This window comes from Equus caballus, chromosome 3 (genome assembly GCF_041296265.1).
Source record: "Equus caballus isolate H_3958 breed thoroughbred chromosome 3, TB-T2T, whole genome shotgun sequence".
In the NCBI taxonomy this organism is placed as follows: domain Eukaryota; kingdom Metazoa; phylum Chordata; class Mammalia; order Perissodactyla; family Equidae; genus Equus; species Equus caballus.
The window spans coordinates 120,553,331-120,572,713 of record NC_091686.1 but is presented as its reverse complement, the minus strand read 5'-3'; the positions used below and the strand labels follow the sequence as shown (position 1 = coordinate 120,572,713).

At 50.5% G+C, this 19,383-nt stretch overlaps 2 protein-coding genes and 1 long non-coding RNA gene across 7 annotated transcripts; 2 read left to right on the top strand and 1 right to left on the bottom strand.

Moving 5' to 3' along the window:
* The first annotated feature begins 7,337 nt into the window (after nucleotides 1-7,337).
* On the top strand, nucleotides 7,338-9,378 carry LOC138923342 (uncharacterized). Its single transcript, XR_011436827.1, has 3 exons — nucleotides 7,338-7,375; nucleotides 7,905-8,002; nucleotides 8,271-9,378. It is a non-coding gene; the product is annotated as an uncharacterized lncRNA (long non-coding RNA).
* Nucleotides 9,379-11,530: 2,152 nt separating this feature from the next.
* On the bottom strand, nucleotides 11,531-12,810 carry BLOC1S4 (biogenesis of lysosomal organelles complex 1 subunit 4). The gene has a single exon (XM_005613711.4). It carries the CDS (start codon nucleotides 12,808-12,810, stop codon nucleotides 12,163-12,165), a length of 648 nt encoding a protein of 215 aa, XP_005613768.2. The 3' UTR covers nucleotides 11,531-12,162.
* On the top strand, nucleotides 12,483-18,716 carry LOC100056513 (MORF4 family-associated protein 1). Of its 5 annotated transcripts, XM_070262748.1 has the most exons (4): nucleotides 16,515-17,344; nucleotides 17,749-17,874; nucleotides 18,063-18,342; nucleotides 18,443-18,716. In XM_070262748.1, exon 1 carries the CDS (start codon nucleotides 16,793-16,795, stop codon nucleotides 17,174-17,176), a length of 384 nt encoding a protein of 127 aa, XP_070118849.1. In that variant the 5' UTR covers nucleotides 16,515-16,792; the 3' UTR covers nucleotides 17,177-17,344; nucleotides 17,749-17,874; nucleotides 18,063-18,342; nucleotides 18,443-18,716. The 5 variants fall into 5 exon arrangements, with proteins under 5 accessions (XP_070118848.1, XP_070118846.1, XP_070118849.1 ...); XM_070262747.1 differs by adding an exon at nucleotides 12,483-13,083 and having other exon boundaries at nucleotides 14,725-18,342; XM_070262745.1 differs by having other exon boundaries at nucleotides 15,991-17,344; nucleotides 17,749-18,342.
* Nucleotides 18,717-19,383: the final 667 nt, after the last annotated feature.

Genomic DNA, 19,383 nt, shown 5'->3' with positions numbered 1-19,383 from the left:
GTCCAGGAAGGCAAGGCCTGTGAACCTGCATTGGCAGTGGGGGGCTGGGGGGAGGGGACAGCTGGCCCTGCCCCTCCTGGGACACGTGGGCAAACTCTTGGACACTGGCAAATTCTGGTGGGATCACAGAGTGGGATCAACGCACATTTGTGTTGTCTCTCTCTGTCGTTCTGGTGAGCCCCCATCAAGGATGCCCTTAGGTATCTCTGTGGTCACTAGGGGGCTGTGTGGACAGACGGGACCTGCTGCCTGCGGAGGGGCCCTGGGGCTATCGGATGACCACCGGCTGTAACTCCTCTCTGAGTTATTCAGGGAAGCCATCCAATGACACCCATGGTCCCCAGGGTGAGGGCCACAGTCATTGAAGTGGCTTGGGGCCCCACCTGCTCCCTGTGCCCCCCACCCACCGGCCTCAAATTGTCAAGGCCCCACCGGTTTCTGCTACCTGAAGGCGACCATCAGCTGGACAAGACGCCCACCCTCTGCAAGCCTGTGGGAGTCAGAGCAACACCCAGCTGCAGGTGCCTCACGCCCACCTTGTGCTAGCCTGCTTTTTTCTTTTCAAAAACGTAAAACTGTATTTTTATAAGTTGATTGCACAGTGATGACTCTGCTGTATTATTCGTGCTCTCTCTGTCCCTGGGTGTTTGCACATGCTGTTCTCTGTCTGGAGTGCCCTTCCCCCACCCATCTCTCTCTGGCAAACTTCTACTCATCCTGCAATGTTCAGCCCAGTCATCGCCTCCTCCAGGAAGCCATTCCTGACTGCCCACCCCAACCCTGGATCTCACATAGAAAGCCAATGTTTCTTCTTGTGACCACCTAGATGACTCTTGAGCTGTCTCTCACTCCTGCTGTCCCTTGAAGACGGGACTGGGTCTTATTCACGTCTATGTCCTCCATGCCCAGGTCAGTGTCCGGCATATGTTACATACTGCAAACAATGTTTGTTGAATGAAGAAGTAAAGAATGCGTGTATAGATTAGGCCATCCAGGGGCGTGGTTAAGAGTGCAGACCTGGAGCCAGCCTGCCTGGGTCCTACTTCCATTTCCACCATTGACAGGCTGTGTGACCTTAGATAGTTTTCTTGGCTTCTCTGGGCCTCAGTCATCTCAAAGGCTAGGACAGTCGGAAAGCTATGTGGGTCTGCCAGCTCCTATCCATGAATTTCACCAAGCAGTGAGCTTGTTGTTTTTTTAAAGTCTCAGCTAATTCTAAGACTAGAAGGAAATAGATTCTAAGACTAGAAGAAAAGATCAACCTCAGTGGATGCTCTGAGACGGGGAAAGAGTGCTGGAGTGGGAGCCTTGGGTAACGGTGGGCGTCGCAGCGAGCGAGTCTCGTCCTGACTCTCAGTTTCCGTTTTTTTGTCTGTCACATGGTGGTAGGGGGGAGCTGGACCGCATGTGGACCTGACCCAGGGCTGCTTCCCCAGGGGCCTATGGGCCCACAGCAAGATGAGGAAGAGAGTAATATGCAGAGAATTGACTGCCTGACAGAGCTGTCCGACATCTTTTAGACCTAACAACAGAAAATATGGCCTTGGTTGTAGCCCTCTGCTTTCTCAGCTCAGTCTCCCAGTAATTCACTGGTGGTGTATTTTATGAAAGAGGAGGCCCGTGGAGGACGGGGGGTGGATGCTGGCCCGGCTCTGCAGCTGGCTCAGAAGGGCTCAGGGAGAGAGGATAGGTGAGGACCGAGGTCAGTCGAGTCCCAGTTCCCAAAGGCCCAGAAGCTTCCTTGCGGTCTGAATGCCCCTCAGCCTCCCCGAGCCAGCCTCCCTCTGGCCCAGCTGGCCCATATCCAAGACCGCGCTCCATTCTCCCAGTGCCCAGACTAGAGACCTGGCTCAGCCTGGACTCCCCTCCCCTCCCCCGCCCCACGAGGCCGGTCCTCAAGTCCTGCCCCTTCTTCCTCCTCTGCGTCTCTAGGTGCACCCCCCTCTCCCGCCCGCCTGGACTGCAGCACAGCCTTGTTGGCAAATAAGAGGCATAAACTGCAAGAGAAGCAAAAAGTTTATTTGGGGCTCTTGAAAGGTGCAATTTGGGGAGCACAGATTCAGGTAGAAACCCAAATAGGGTCCCGCTAGGGGGTAAAAGTCAGGGGCTTTTAAAGGCAAAGAGTGGGGGTCGTATCACAGAGAACGCTCATTGGAGGTGGAGGCAGAGAGCTAGTCTTGGCCGAACGTTGATTGACTCTTGATTCCATCTTCGGAAAGCCCACCATCCTCAGTCTTTGTGACCAGGGTGTCCGTTCTCCTGCTGACTTCTCACACAATTGCTTGTAAACAATTGCCCTTTTGGCCCAGTCCAAAGGTTCGGCCCAGCTCAAGGTTCCAGACAGCCGGGCAGTTCCTCTGGAGACGCAGCTGCAACTCGTAAAATGGCTCCCCTAAAGTCAGTTTCCAGAGCCTCCTGCCTGGTCGCCCAGCTTCCAGGCCTGCAAACCACCCCCATGCCACCTACCCTAGAGTGATTTGTCTAAAGTCACAGATCCATCCCCAGCTCACACCTGCTGTCACCTGCTGCCGCCTGTCTTTGTTGAGCGTCGGCTGTGTGCCAGACCCAAAATGCCCCTGACCTCCCTGAGTCCCCACGGCAACCCCGGGAGGCGGGGGATGGTTGCACCCACTTCACACATGAGGAAACTGAGGCTGGGCTCGGGGGGACGCGTCCACGGTTCCCCAGGTAGGAAACCGAAGGGAAGTGGTGAAGAGACATACAGATCTGAACCCAGGCCTGCCGATGCCCAAGGCCCTGCTCTTCCCCTCACCAGGCCACCATCCATGGGATCGAGTGTAAATGTCATGAATCGTCACTAAAAAAGTTTGTCACCTGCCCCGTGCATTAGCCCAGTCTCTTCTCCTCCTGCCTCAGGCCCCCAGGGTCCTGTCCACACCAGCTTCTCAAGGAGGCCTCCCAGCCTCCTCTTGCTCGCTCTGTCTGCTCCAGCTGCATCACCACCCTCACCAGGTGAAGTCCCCACCCCGAACGCCCCCTTCCCGTAAATATAGGGACTGCCAGACACTGCTGTTAGCACATTAGAATAGCTCATTGAATCCTCACGTGAGCCTTTCAGTAGGATCACCATCATTTTACAGATGGGGAAACTGAGGAACAGATAAAGCAAATATGTTTCCAAGACAACACAGCCGAAAGTGGTTGAGCTGGGTTTTGACCCCACATGGTCTGGTTCAATGGCTTCACCGTCCCACCTCTTATTTGTTGCTCCTGCCTTCTCAAGAGATGCAGCCGCCCCCTCCTCACCCCTGGCTGGGGTCTCCCATAGCCCCCATGCTTCTCTCTGCTGTAGTATTTAGTAAACTGTCTCAATACATGCACACGCATGCATGCACGCACATGCACACACACGCACATGTGTCCACAGACCTCCACCTGAAAGAGTGTGGCTTTTTGTCTCCTTATGTTAGGGTCCTGTATGAGCTCCGCTTCACCACCCCAGATTAATCCAGTGAAAGTCAGGATGAATGGCCAGGACGTGGAACCCCCACACATAGAATGCTTAACACCTGACACGAGGGCCTTCCTTCCCTGTCTTCACTCCAACCTATTGCCACCACAGGGCCTTTGCACTTGCTGTCCCCTTCTGCCTTAGTTGCTGTGCCCTCAATCACAGTCAGCCACTTCCTTCTCTTGGTTCATGTCTCAGCATGGATGACACCTCCTGCCACCTGCCTTCTCCATCCTGGACCATCCTGGAAGCAGGACCGGGTAGCATAGGCATGGGGAGTGAGATGATGTAGTGGTCAGTGTGTGTGTGCTGGAGTGGCTTTCCAGAGCATCTAGGGCACCCCTGCTCACAGCCAGATTAGAAGCAAATGACATCTTCTCTGTGCTTCTGCTCCCCATCTGAAAAGTGAGGATCACCTCTCAGTACTCACCTAGCAGGGCAGAGCAGGAGAATGTGGGCAGAGGGCTCAGCATAAGGCTGAGTTCATGCTGACTGTGGAATGTGGAAACTGAGGCCAAAGGGAACCACTGCCCAGGGTGCCTGCAAGTTGGGCCTCGGAGCCCAGGGCCCCGCTGCCTGGAGCAGAGCTTCCAGCCTGAACAGAGCCAGGAGCCCAGGAGGAAGGAGGGAGGCGGTCCAGGCCTCTTCCCTAGCAGGGAAGATAGTCAATACCGAGAACCAAAGGAACGAGCTCCTGACACGTGCAACGACCTGGACAGAACTCAAGGGCATTATGCTGAGTGAACAAAGCCACTCTCGAAAGACTACATGCTGTGTGGTTCTGTTTATATAACACTCGAAATTAAAAATATATGACCATGGAGAGCAGATCAGCGGTTGCCAGGGGTTGGAGTGGGGAGGGGCGACCACCAAGCGGATAGTGCAAGGGAGTTTCTTTGAATGACAGAACAGTTCTGTATCCTGATCTGGGTGGTAGTTACACAAATCTGTACGTGCCATAAAACTCACAGAACAATATACGAAGAGAACAAGTGAGTGCATGGAAAAACAGCAGAAATCCGAATAAGGCCTGTAGTGTAGTTAGGAGTATCGTGCCAATGTCAGTTCCCTGCTCTTGATCATTGCATGATGGTTATGCAAGATGCTGCCATTGCGTGGTGCTGGGTGAAGGGCACTCGGGAGCTCCCTGAGCTATTTTTGCAACTTCTATGGAAGTATAAAACTACTTCAAAATAAAAAGTTTAAAAAAAGCCCAGAAAACACTAAGACTACTTCATCTAAAAACAGCAGAATATACATTTTTCTCAAGCTCACATGGAACATTTGCCAAGATAGACCATATTCAAGATAGACTGTAAAATGTATCTTAAACTTAAAAGAATAGAAATCATCCAATGTATGCTCTCAGACCACAGTGGAATTAAAACAGAAATCGGTAACAGAAAGATAGCTGGAAAATCCCAAAATTCTTGGAGATCAAACAATACTCTTCTAAATAACACATGAGTCAAAGAAGAAATCTCAAAACAAATTTTAAGATATTTTGAGCTAAATGAAACTGAAAATACAACTTATTAAAATTTGTGGGGTGCAGCAAAAGCAGTTCTTACAGGGAAATTTATAGCATTGAATGCATTTATTCAAAAAGAAGAAAGATCTAAAATCAATAATCTAAGCTTCTACCTTGGGAAATTAGAAAAAGAAGAGCGAATTAAATCTGAAGTAAGCAGAAGAAACGAAAAACACTGGGAGGGCCCTGCTCCCAGTTTCAGTGGTCTGTGTGCAATTTATCATTAGGATTCTAGGTGGCACGCCTCCCATAGGGCCGCATGTTTGGCTTTAGGCGTCAATCAATGCCTGTCTGCAGCCTGAGTGTGCCAGAGCACCTATTTTGGTTTCTGTGGAGTCTCTGAAATTTTTCTTGTCTCTGAAGTCGGAGGTTGCACCCAACCTCTGCCTCGCGCTGGCAGAGCGGGTTGGGCAGGTTGCGTATCCCTCTGAGCCTCGATGGGCTCACCTGTGCACACTGTGAGGCAAGGGTCCAGCTTGGCGCTGCACAGGTAAGAGCATCACCTAAAGGTGAGCCGTTGCTGGAGGGGCAATACGCAGCACTCTTTCCTGTGCTCTGAGTTCATTGCTTGTGTGCTGGGATGGAGATGGGCTTATCCCTGTGGGCAAAGAGCTGCTACTTGGGCCTCCTGCCCTCGGCCAGGGAGACTGGGTTTCCCGAGGAGACCTCAGCGGCCAGCTGGAGGGACCACCGCCCACACGCCCACCAAGCCAAAGCCATCAGAGAGGAGGAAGCCGCCTGGGGGCAGCGGCTATAATTCCGCACCTCCACCCAGCCACGAAACAGGACCGGGGTGCCCGAGTTGGCGCCCAGCACCCAGATAAATCACTCCTTCCCCTGGGGGGATTAGGGGGGAGGGGTGGACAGGAGAGCCCAATAACGATGCAGGAAGGCTGGAAAATGGAGAGCCTGCTACAGTTGTTGTTATTGCTGTCGGCATTTTCTCCATCATCGTCATCATCTGCTCTGGAAAAACTCTGCCTCCTTACCACCTCCCACGCATCAGGACGGCCATGATCAAAAAACCCCCAGAATAACAAGTGTTGGCAAAGATATGGAGACACTGGAACACTTGTGCACTGTTTGCGGGAATGTAAAATGGGGCAGCCACTGCGGAAAACAGGATGGCAGTTCCTCAAAAAGTTGACAATAGAACTACCTTATGATTCAACAATTCCACTTCCAGGTTTATACCTAAAAAAATGGAAAGGAGGGTCTCAAAGAAATATTTACACCCCTGTGTCCCTAGCAGTGTGGTTCACAACAGCCAGAAGGTGGGAGCAACCCAAGTGCCAACAACAGATGAACCGATCAACAGACTGTCATATATGCACACAATGGAATATTATTCAGCCTTGAAAAGGAATGAAATCCTGTCACATGCTGTAGCATGGATGAACCTTGAGGACATTATGCCAAGTGAAATAAGCCAGTCACAGAAAGACAAATAGTGTGTGATTCCACTTACATGAGGTCCCCAGAGCAGTCAAATGCAGACAGACAGACAGTAGAATGGTGGGGCCAGGGGCTGGGGGAGGGGAAGGGGGAGTTCACGTTTAATGGGGACAGGGTTTCAGTTTGGGACGATGAGAGTTCTGGAGATGGATGTGGGTGACAGTTGCAAAACAAAGTGAATGTGCTTAATGCCACTGAACTCAACACTGAAAAATGGTAAATTCATGTTATGAGTGTTTTACCACAAATTTTTTTTTTAAAAAGAATAAAGACAATGATTGAACTAAAAAAAAAATCAGTAAAAAAAGAATACTTACATTTCCAACTTACGTGCCTTCCTGAACAATCTTACACAGCAGTAGTGGCTGGCACCTGAAACTCAACACGTTCCAAACTCCTCATAATTCTCATATCACTAACAGCCCACTCCCAAAACACCTCCCATCCTGCTGTTTCTTATCTGAATTGATAGTGTCACAAGGAACAATATGCTATTGAGAAAGTCTACCAGTACGCATTTCCATAATCTGGAAATTGTGACAGATATTTTGAGGGAGAGGAGGCTGCCTTTCTTTTTTCCCTGAGAAAACACTAAAATAGGTTTTCTGGTTTCACCAGGCCAAGGAGCTGAATTAACATCACGGAAGCCTGTAGGATACAGATCTCGCCATTTCCACCCTCCCTGGTCCTCATTGTCGACTTGCTCATCCTCGTGTCCCCTGTCATTCATTCAGCAAATAGGCTGGAGTGCTTGCTCTGTGCCAGGTGTCGTGCCAGGTGCCATGGATTCTGCAGTGCACGAAATGGCCAAGTCCATGCTCCTTGCCCAGTGGGGGAGATAGAAAAAAACAACAGGCAAATAAAGAAAGGAGCATGCTCATTCCGCGTTGTGGGAAGTCAGGAGGACAGCAAACAGAGTGAGTGACATGGCCCTTGTCTACTGTCTGGTCAGGCTGGGCACTCCTATCCCTCCTTCCTCCCCTCCCATGCCCCGTGCCAGAAGAGCAGCCAGCTGTGCCTTGGGGTACAGCTGTGGTCCTCACACTGTGAGCCCCTCGGGGGTGGACAGGGCCTGGTGGCTCCAATCTCCAGCACCCAGGGCTAGCGATGGCCGGGTACTGGTGTGTTTTACTTCCTGAGGCTGGGCTGGACCGGCTGCTTTCAGGCGGCCTTTCCTGCTCCCGCAGCGGCCCCTGCTGGGGCAGAGCTGTTCCTGAGGCCATGCGGATGCGCCCACTCCCACAGGAGGGGCCTTGGGGACCTCAAGATTCCTTTCCTCCTGCTCGCTTTGTGACCACAGACTCACCCTTCCCCTCGGAGAATGAAGATCATAAAGAAGAGTCTCTGATTCTAGAAGAAATGCATTTCCTTCTCTATTACTGGCACGAACGATTTAGGTCACTTGGGAAAATATTTTTTAACAAATGATTTTTAACCTTTCGGCAGGTGAAAGAAGCCTCTTTAGAAAGAGAGTGCTACGTTCTCTATCACATCGCCGAGGCACGACTGAAAACAAGACCTTCTCGGAGCCCGCAGGAATGCTTGTAAGGATTTAAGAAGTCCAGTTCCTGAAACCAGTGTTGGCCTAAGTTGGCGTCTGACCTTCTCTCCCAGCGGCCTGTCGAGCTCTTAGGAGAAGAACCGCATCTTCTTTTTCTTTGTGTCCTCAGATCTCCCGCGGTGCTTGATTTCTCAGCAAACATTTGGTTAAATTACTGTATTGACCTGTCTGGCTCCTATTCCTTATGGGGTGCTTAGTTTTCGTCTAGTCGTTCACTCACTCCTCCAGTCTGACAGTCATTCATTCAACAGATACCCGGGTGTGCCGGGCACGGGTTACCTGCGGAGAAAACGGCCGAGATGGAGTGGGACGGACAGAGCCCATGCTCGCCTGGAGGCGGGGGAGGCAGACAGTAATCAGATGACGGCTCAGACACCATCACCATGAGAGTTGTGAAGGGAGCACGCCGGGCATCTTCCAGGATCAAGGCAAAGCTGGAGGGGTTGTGAGCAAGGGGAGAGAGGCCCAAGCCAAGGTCAGTGAGGGGGCAGAAGCCAGATCCTGTAGGGCCTGGCAGGCCATAGGACTGCATTTGGATTTTATTCTAATGTAATGAGAAGCTAATGAGGGTTTTTGGCAAAGCCCAATATATCTGGTTTATGTTTTTTGGTGTGGTATTTTTTTGCTGAGGACTGAGCTAACATCTGTGCCAAACTTCCTCTTTTTTATGTGGGATGCTGCCACAGCTTGGATTAATGAGCGGTGTGTAGGTCCATGCCCCGGATCTGGGCCCGCAAACCCCAGGCCACTGAAGCAGAGAGTGTGGCCTTAACCATTACGCGACCCAGCCAGCCTCTGATTTATGATCTTTAAACAGCCTTTCGGCTGCTGTGTACTGTGTGGAGAGGGGCTTGGAGAGGGGAGGGAGAAAGATGGGGCAGCGGTGGACTGGACAGAAGGGGTTTTACTGGGGGGCGCCTGCAGTCATACTGGTGAATTGGATGTTAGCTCTAACCACTAACAGCAGATCACTCTAAGTCCATGTCTTTAGAAGCTACTGCTGTGAAAGACTCCATGGGGCGAAGTTTCTGGAAAAAAAGTGGGGGCAATGAGGCAAATACGACCAAGCTGGGCTCCGCTTGCTTATGACTTGTGTCTCATGTCCAAAGAGAGCTGGTGACCCGGACTCCCGGTCTGCCATCCTGAGCCCGTCTTCCTCCTTACTCACTTTCAGCAGCAGGAAAAAATCCTTGGGAACCAATGCTTTTCACCTTCCCACGCTGCCCCTTCTGACGGCTGTTTAACCAAGCTAGTTTTAACCTGTAAATTCCAGACCATTATTACTTTTTTTCCCTCTCAGGATGTCTCTTGTGTCTCAAGAAATACCTGTTTTTACAAATAAAGTTTTATTTGCACACAGCCTGCCCATCTGTTCACATATCGTCTGCAGCTGCTTTTGCACTATAAGGGCAGAGCAGTTGTGAGACCACACGGCCTGCATTCTATTTACTGTCTGGCCCTTCAGGGACTTTGCTGACCCCTGTCCTAGATCATACAGTTAGCAGGTTCACACCAGGCTGTCTGACTCCAGGACCCGCACTCTTAAGTCTGTGATGGACCCACCTCTTCACACACAGCCAAGACCCATATTCCTCAAAGTTCTAGCTTGGGGAGAAAGCAGCCAGAAGGTGCTTACTAGCTTAATAGTACTCGATACTATTGTGTGTGTATAAACTGACTGCTCGATGCCCGAGGCCGCCCCTGGACTAAGGCGATGTCCTACGGACTCCTGAAAACTCTAAGTGGTTATTGTGCTCTTGGGTGTGGGACTGAAGAAGCAGCTAACTGACTCCAGTGTGATTGGTGGGGTGCCCCTCTCAAGCTTTATTAGACCCCATCCTCATCCTTGTTGATTCTTCTAGAAAGTGGGGGAGCTCCAGACCCCAGCAGCAGAGATGGTCTGCAGGGATCACCCAGGATGACAACTGTGCTTCCCCCTTCAGCTCCGGGAGGGGGGGCCCCTCCCAACTTGTTACTGACTTATGAAGAGGTGGAAGGACCAATTTTCCGAGAGCCAGAAGGGCCCTCTAACTTCCAGCTGGTCAGGGGTGGGAGAGGAGGGAGCCAGGAGGTCTGAAGGGGGCACTGCCAGAGAGCAGGGGTGTGCCCGGCTCTCCCAACCCCAATTCTCGAGACAGACAAATGACCTTCATTAGTACCTGTCTCGTACTGTGCAAACCAGCACCGAGTCCCCATTCCAACAAGGCCCTGCACTAACTCCTACCTAGAAACCTCAGGAAAAACACCGAGTGACCAAGGGAATTTCAGAACGCAAGGTCCCTTAGTGATCAGCTGCAGATATATTCAGGTAAGTTGTCATCTAAACCAGGACTTTTTTTAATGTATTGCCAGGAAATTATAAATGATTAGCTTTAAAAATTGTTAAGTTGAACTTCATTCTTTTACTGGTTATTATACTTTTAATTTTATCAATCCAATTTGCTTTTTTGTATGTAACAGAAGTAAATATCTAAACATTACATATACCTAATAAAGAAAGTTTTACTTTATAGCACACTTGCTAACTTAGGCTTTCTGGAATTTAGGATTTCTATTAACAGATATTAAATCTCAGCTTTAAAATTATTCTAATTTTTCATAATGTCCTAATTACTACCTACTTTTTAATATTAACCACAAGTTAAAAAACCATTTTAGCAACACAGATGTTCCATAAGGAAGCTATTTTCACGTCAGTGGCCGAGGCCACGTCACAGGGACATACGAACCACGTACGGCAGCGCCCAGCAGCTGCCAGATATTCACTGCAGCTTACTTGTTCTTCCAGCTTCTAAATTCAGGAGTTCCTTAATTTGTCATCAATAAACAAAAAACATCAACGTGTGACGTGTAAGGTCCAGGAAAGCGCAGGGCAAGATTACAGACTTTTCCTAATACACAGGGAAGTCAGAATAGGCCCACTCTATCAACCTCAAAGATCTATCTATAAACGACCCCAAGGCACCCTAGGCTGTGTGCTTATTTGAGGTCTGCTATCGAGGAGGACCACCTCATGAAACGTTAAAATCAAGATCAAGCGTGTTCAATCTACAAGGGAGCTTTCTGCAGTCCACATTGTCAGAGTGAAAGAACAAAATCCTCACACAAATGACTGAACTCTTCGCTTTGAGGGAGAAACAATGCTGCACAAAAGCAGGTATGGTCAGCTCTTCACGTTACCTTCTAGAGGAGGCGCTCCCAGGCCACTTTTCTTTATGCCACTCCTAAAACCACGTGAGCAACATGTCTATTTTCAAACAAACAAAAAAGGAAACACAGTCACGCGCTGCATAAGGACATTTTGGTCAATGACAGACCACAGACATCACAGTGGTCTCCTAAGATTAGCAGCACAGAGCCCAGGGTAGTAAGCTGTACTAAGTTCGTCTAAGTCCACCCATGTTCCCACAATGACGAAACTGCCTGACGACGAAGCTCTCAGAACACAGCCCTGTCGTTAAGTGACGCATGCGTGTCTGTGAAGTCCTTTACAGAAGGAAAACTTTTCCAATAAAATTTAAATTTTTTATTAATCCTTAAAATTTAAACCAAATGTTGGCACCCATATATACATAGATATGTTTGCTATGGACAAATTAAGATTGTGAGCTCATACTTTCAAATACAGCTTCAGAATTAGTTGCAATAAACCAATACATTTTCTCAGATGTATAATTGCCTTTGGTTTACAATCGATGATATGGAAAGTTTAATATGATGTTAAAGAATTTTCCTTCTACCCTAAAAATAAACAATAGAAAACTGAATCACTATTAGGACAGAATAGTAACAACGCTTGAAGGGCTCAGTAGTTTTTCTTAAGAGTATAGAAATATATAAAGCTTGAAAAGGTAATTGACCTGTAAAAGCCATAAAAATAACAGTTCTGCCACAGCGCAGTTAGGTTCATTCATTTTGCCTCCCCGATTCCCACCCCCGCAAGCAGCTTCCAGGTTAGAACTGGAAGAGACAGAAAATCACGCATCCTACGTGAAATAATGCAAGTAGTGACAAAGAGTGTGCAAAAAAGAAACTTTAAAATTCCATACTCCAACATCACGTCTGTCTAGTGATAGGATTTTCAAGTGATTTATTAACACTCGAGATAATCTCAGCGTCCTCTCGCAGCGTCGTCCGGCAGACTCAGACCTGAGGTCTCTCGCCGCAGCAGGGAAAGTGGTCCTCGGTCCGAAACAGGACGGGGGGTTCGTAGCCGGTGTGCTGGGGCCTGCTGGAGGGCGCCTTGTGGAAGAAGGAGGGCACGTTAATCGTGTGCAGCAGTTTCCTGAACGTACTGGGGAAAGAGCCCAGCTCGGCCTCCGCCCTGGCCACCTGTTCCTCCATCCTGGCCACGCTGGCGCCGATCATCCTGACGAAGGCCTCGAGTCTGTCGATCTTGCTGTACACCTGCCGCATCTCGGTGGCCTTCGCGTGAATGCGAGGCACGCCCTCGCTGACCACGTGGGAGGAGTCGCCGCGCAGCATGTCCAGCATGCCCACGAACTCGTCCACCCGGGTGAGCAGGTCCTCCAGGCTCGCGTCCAGGGCCTCGACCTCGGGCCGCGCCCCGGCTCCGGGCAGCAGGCAGGCGGCGTAGCCCGCGGCGGCGCGGCGCAGCAGCGGCAGGTCGCGGCCTGGCGCGCCCAGCTCCGGGCCCTCGTCCTCCCACGGCCCCGAGGCGCTGCTGTGGCTCTGGGACACGGTGCCGCTGTCCCCGCTCCAGCCGGCGCCCTGGAACTCGGCCTCCTCCGCCGGCTCCTCGCTCGGCGGCCCGCGGTTCCGACCCTCCATGGCCCGCGGCGGCCGGGATACCAGCCCCGCTTCCGGCCTCTCGCGCGCGCGCGCACGCACAGCACGCACGCCCCCGCTTCCGGCCTTCACACGCTCATGGACGCACACCCGCCCCTGCTTCCGGTCTCCGCGCGCCCACGTACGCGCACGCGCACCGATCTGCCTCCGGAACGCTCACAATCACGCACGCGCGCTGTGGCGCGCGCGCGCCGTGACTCAAAACCCTTTTTAAAATCCGACGGTGTAACTGAAGTATAAGAAAGTGCATACATGGTAAGTGTACACGTTGGTTGTTTTTCACATGTCCGTATAGCCGTGTAACCATCCAGATCAAGATTAGAACATGTCCAAGCCCCCTGGCCTAGTGGTTAAGTTCACACACTCTGCTTCAGTAGCCCGGAGTTCACAGGTTCAGATCCCGGGTGCAGATCTACACACCATTTGTCAAGCCAGGCTGTGGCAGCATCACACATACAAAATAGGGGAAGATTGACAACAGATGTTAGCTCAGGGGAAATCTTCCTCATCAAAAAAAAAAAAGCAGCACCGATTTTGGGCTGGCCCGGTGGCGCAGCAGTTAGGTTCGCACGTTCTGCTTCTCGCCCGGGGTTCACCGGTTCGAATCCTGGGTGTGGACATGGCACCACTTGGCACGCCATGCTGTGGCAGGCGTCCCACATGTAAAGTAGAGGAAGATGGGCACGGATGTTAGCTCAGGGCCAGGCTTCCTCAGCAAAAAAGAGGAGGACTGGCAGTAGTTAGCTCAGGGCTAATCTTCCTCAAAAAAAAAAAAAAAAAAAAAAGAATGTATGAAAGTTCCAGATGTTCTACATCTTCCTCAGCACTTGGTATTGTCAGTATTTTACATTTTAGCCATTCTAGTGGATGTGTAGTGCTATCATTGTGGTTTTAATTTGCATTTCCCTGTTGAATCATGAAGTTGAGCATCTTTTAATATAGTTAATGGCCACTTGGCTATCGCCTTTTGTGAAGTGCCAGCTCAAGTCTTTTGCCCATTTTTAAGTTATTTGTCTTTTATTAATCTATCGAAGTTCTCAATAGTTTGAATATGAGTTCTCTGTCAGATATATCTGTTGAAAATATCGTCTCCCACACTGTGGCTTGCCTTCTCCCTCTCTTATTGGTGAGTTTTGATGAATAGAAGTTGATAATTTTAATAAAGTCCAATTTATTAAACCAGGAAAGTTTTGAGAGTGAAAGGGGACACAATAATCACATCAAGACATGAGATGTAAAATCTTGGGTAAACTGTGTCATATGATTATTATGGACCATGTGGATCATATTCTGATCATTAGGGATCATATGTCCAATGCCAACCCTTGGGTAACAGATAGAAATTGAGACCCAGAGTCATGTGTTCAGGTTAACCAACTTGTCCAAGGCCACAGAGCAACTAATTGGAGGAACTAGGACCTAATTCTGGATTTGTCTGACTCCAAAATCTTTGGCATCAAATACCTCCATATACTGTCTGGTAATAATTAGAATACTATCACCACTTAGGTCTACTGGCACTTTGGCATTTGCAAAACGCTTTCATCCGTATCATCTCACTTATGCTTCACTCTTCTATCTCACTCACTCTTCCCTGTGACAGATATTCAGGCACGGACCACTGGTCTTTGTCAGACTGGAACACTGAAGCTCTGATGTGTGGCACTTGTGTAAGCAGGATCCCTCCAAACTGCTGCTAGTGTGGCACTGACAGACCAAGCCTAGAAATAGACTCCAGCCATTCCACAATGACACACTATTGGTACTCTCATAGGAAAATAGGCCAAGAGTTGGGCATTGTTTGAATTCAATATTGGATTATTAGAAAATTTAGTGCAAAAAATTTTGTTAAATGAATATTAAAGCAACATTTACTGGGCCCCTACTATTTTTCAGGCACGGTAGGTGGTGGAGACATAGAGATGACCAAGACCAGAACCTGCCCCCAAGGAGCTTCCAGTCTGGTAGACGTGCTTATATTTTAGGGAAGACGGCCTCGCCTCTAAAACATTCCCTAAAGTCCTACTGTAACTGAACTCAAGGGGCTCGTCTCTTGGTGAGTGGAGCTGAAAAGCACAACTGGGGCTGAAGGAAATGAAGAAAAGTTTTATTGCTTGCGCAGGCAATAGAGAACACCGAGTACAGCTCCCAAAGAAGCGTCTCCGGAACTTAGTGTTGCAGGAGACGTTATGCACAAGAGCACGGAGGATATGTTACAATTGTGTAACAACTGTGCTCAATCAGGGCACATGTGTAGCAGGTGGACAGGCCATTACACAACGAGTTCAAGGAACTATTACACAATGAGTTCAAGGAACATGAACAGGTCATTATGTAACGGGTCCATGGCAACTTTTGGACACTTGGCTCTGGAGCAATTTGCAAGGGTCTTGCTGCAACCCTGTACTTTTCATTGTAAGATGGCAACATCTGCAAAAACGGGAACATCACCTTCGGAAAAACAGAACATTTAGTTTCTCCTTATCTGGAAAACGTTTGACAGCCCGTTTGTTATTGATCAGATTCTCAGTAACTCTTTCCTTCCCTGGTTCCCGGTCACACTGCTAGAAGCCAGACTGCCAGGAGAGGCTGGGGACAGAGTGCTGCAGGAGATCATAGCAGCATTCTTGCTAGGCTTTAAGCCTAGGGAAGATAAATTCCAAATGGGTGACTGGGAGATATGTGATCTGCTGATTCTCATAATCATTATACCAGATTGATTGTGCTGTGGAATCTCAGGCTGGAGGGGAGTATGTTATCAGGCATAAAGGTAAGGGGCTTAGGAAGGCCGGGCCCTTGCAGGAATGGAACACCGCCTGCGTACCTTGCTGATTGTCCTTAAGATGCTCCCCAAGTGAATGACTTGAGATGGGCTGGTGTGGTTCCGGGGGTGAACAACAGAACCTTTGGACTTTGGCTTGCATGTCCCTGCAGCCATGAGTTCCTGCTATTGTACATGCTTGAGATTCTTTACCCGAAAATAAATATGTGGTGATCCAAGGGACCTCACCTCAGTCCTTGAGGCTGATGGTCCCTGTCCCATTGAATAATATAGATTGCGTTCTGTCTATTAATTCCGTCCGCCCCTTCGGCTGGCTGCCTAGCTGGTCTCGGCAGCAAGAGCCCAATCAAAAGTGGCCCTTCACCTTGGTTTACTTACAGTCCAGTGAAGAGATCAAGAAACTTCTGACCAGAACGACCCAAGGCAGGAGAGAGAAATCCCCCCGGAATGAAAGTACAGGAGTGAGGAGTGCGGACTACGAGGGAAGGGCCCTGGGCATCCGCGGTGCTTGACTCGAGGGCCTATCGCAGGAGAGGGAGCATGTGCGGTAGTAAAGAGCAGGGAGTGTGGACCCAAATCGCTCAGGTTCAAATTCTGACCACAAGCACCGCCTTTAGTCAGTTGTTCATCTATCTCACAGGTTCACTGTGTATTGATACAAGTTAACCCAAGCACTTAGAGCAGTGCACGCTTGAACAGTAGCCTGTCTTATTCAAACAGGAGGGAGAGAGAATCGCTTTTACTTAAAAAAAAAAAAAAGTAAAAGGCCTGCAAGCTTTCGCGCTGCTGGCGAGAAAACCGCTTCTAGCCCTCAAAGGCATATGAGAGAAGGGGGCGGGGCGGGGCACGGGAAGCGGGTGAGGGCGTGCGCGCGGCCGAGGCCGAGGCCCCTTTGCGTGCGCGCGCCCGCGCCTCGGTCTTGCCGGAGGCGTGACCGTAAAGGAGCCCGGCCTGCCGTGAAAAGGCCGCAAACACGCGCGGGTTGGCTCTTGAGTCGGTGTTATTCGTTGTTCCGCTGTTTGCTTTTCTTCCCACAGCAGTTGTGAAGCGAAAAGGCGTAGAGGGAAACAGTTTTAAAGATAATTCAGGAATAGTACTGACAAGGGAGCGGGTCGCTTCGACTCCGCAGTAGGCGTGATCAGCCGTCCCCGGGAGGTGCGGGCTGAAGCGGGGGCCGGGGGCATGCGGCCCGTGGACCCGGACGAGGCGGACGCCCCGGAGCAAGTGGAGGTGCTGGAGCCCGAGGAGGACTTCGAGCAGTTCCTGCTGCCCGTCATCCACGAGATGCGCGAGGACATCGCGGCGCTGAGCCGGCAGCGCGGCCGGGCGCCCCTGCGGAACCGCAGCAAGCTGTGGGAGATGGACAATATGCTCATCCAGATCAAGACGCAGGTGGAGGCCTCGGAGGAGAGCGCGCTGAACCACCTGCAGAGCGCGGGCGACGGCGGCGAGGGCCGGGCGGCCAGGCGGGGCGAGCGGGCCGAGGAGAAGGCCCGGGAGGTGGCGAAGATGGCCGAGATGCTGGTGGAGCTGGTGCGGCGGATAGAGCGGAGCGAGTCGTCGTGAGGAGCGGCGGCGGTGAGGCGGCGGGCGCCCCACGAGCGTGATCGAACGGCTTCCTGGGTGATAGTGACGTCTCAGGAGTGCAGCCCCGATCCTCCTGCGTCCAGACTTCGGCAGTGGGCGGAAAGTTGGGGTCGAGAGGAAAATGAACGCGTGCTTGTTTGGATGGGGGTTAGTAGATACTGTTTTTTATGGCCCCACCTGTCCCCACTCGTAGTTAGAGAAAACTTAAAATAACTTGGGGTTTGTTTTTGTGAAACGTGAAAGTCAATTGAACAAGACAGTTGCGGGAGGTAGACCTGTCTAGGCACTGCGGAGGATGGGGAAACCAAAGAAAACCGAGGCCATAGAGTAAAATAGGGGAGGGTGAGAACACAGGGAAAGGGAACAGAAAAGTGTGAAGTTCTGGGCCTTTTCCAGTAATTTCCAGGTTTTTCTTGAAGGCAGGTGTGTCAGGACCCTGTCTGAAGGAAGTGGCCTTCTTGTGGGCGGTTAACTTTTTCTTGTAAACATCAGGACGCGGCAGTCCTGGGACTCAATGTCTCGATGGTAAATTTGTTCCACTTGTGCTTTAGGTTCACAGCTGGTGGCCTCTGCTCAACTGGTGAGGATGGGCTGACCCCTCCAGGAAACGGAAGCAGCTCTCGTTTTCTCTACTCTGTTTGTATGTTTTTTATCCCCACCTAACAGTCTGCCTTAAGGTCAGTGTGTGGTGACCTTGATAGGGGTTTAGATTGTTAAATGTATTTGGTTCCTGAAAAATGACTTTTGTTTGAGAAATGCTCTCGTAAGGGAAATGGGCCTTCATCAAAGGTTGTTTCAGTGGCCACATTTGTTCTTGTTACTCTGCTGGGTTTTTGAAATGTTGGGCATGGTCTTCATTTCGCAGTTACCCTGGGACCTGGTTGTTTTCTGGAAGTGTGGGGCACCTGAAGCCTTGGGGTCAGAATCCTCCAGCGTCAGAGGTGCAGTGGAAAGCACTACTTGGATGTGGCTGGGGGAGAGTGTGGGAACAAGACCGCCTTGGATAAGACTGGGCAGAACTAGCAGACGGCTGCACAGGGAAGATGGTCGTGCATCCATTTGGAACTTGAGTCATCTGTGACACACAGGAGGAGAGTTATGTTTTGTGGCGTATATTGTCTGCTGTTCATTTTGCAATCTGTCAGGTGAGTTTTTTAGACAACCTAGCGGATCCTAAATGACAGAGAAGTTTAAATGGAGAGTGGCGGAGTGTGCTTTACTCTTGTCATCCCCTCACGCATGCAGGGCTTCAGAGTATCGCATCAGGGAGACGATCTGCAAAGAGCCGTGAGAGGCCCGGGGAAGGAAGAGGCATCATCAGGCCGCGTCAAGTCCCCTCTCCTTCACTGGGGTGGCAGACCCGACAGGGACTTGAGACCAAAGTCAGACGTGTTCTAAGTATTCATTTGCTTTGAAAAACAAAGACTTAAAAAGCCTTTTTTAAAATAAATTTTTTGTTCGAATGACCAAAGCCCCTGTGTGTGTTAATAGAAGAATCATGAGTAAATTTCTTCTAAAATGTCTGTCCTTCCTTGGGTGTCGCCATCACCAGGTGGGAATGAGCTGCTGTAGTTTGAGGCTCTGTGCAAGCCTTGAACTGTGAGGGAGAGCTACCTATGGAAGGTGCTCTGGGCATAAGATGCCAGAACGCCCCCGTCTTACCAGAAACAAACGTCAGCCCGTCCTCTGGGCTAAGCCCCTGCCTTACAGCAGCTGAAGTATGTTTAGTCACTCAATGGGGGTATAGTGAGCTTCATATGCGGTCCAAGGCACTGGGGACATACGGGTGAGACATGGATTGGGAAGAGGTGGGACAGAAATGGAAAGAAGCCACCGCAGCATTTGAGCTTGAGCGTCTTGTGGGAGCGTTGTTTTGTGGGAGACTCCCCCCAGCACTGCAGGGGGAGTCTGGGAAAGCTGGTCAGAGCAAATGATTTGGCTTGCCCTTGAAAGCTGGGCACAACTGGAAGTAGGAACGAGCAGAGAGCTCAGAGGCTCAGGGACAACTGGAGCAGAAGCCTGCTGAGCTCCAGCACTGGGGAGACGGCCAGGGCGCTGGACTGCAGAGTGCGGAGGCGCTGGAAGAGGGAGGAGATCTTCGCAAGGAGCTCGCTCCTCTTTGTAAGCCTCTCTTCCGGGAGGTTCTTCACCCCGAGTGTCCTTACTGAGCGCTAATGAGACTCAAA

Excerpts from the sequence above, each read along its gene's own strand:
- BLOC1S4 (XM_005613711.4), bottom strand. The coding sequence starts at position 12,810 with ATGGAGGGTCGGAACCGCGGGCCGCCGAGCGAGGAGCCGGCGGAGGAG.
- LOC100056513 (XM_070262747.1), top strand. The coding sequence starts at position 16,793 with ATGCGGCCCGTGGACCCGGACGAGGCGGACGCCCCGGAGCAAGTGGAG.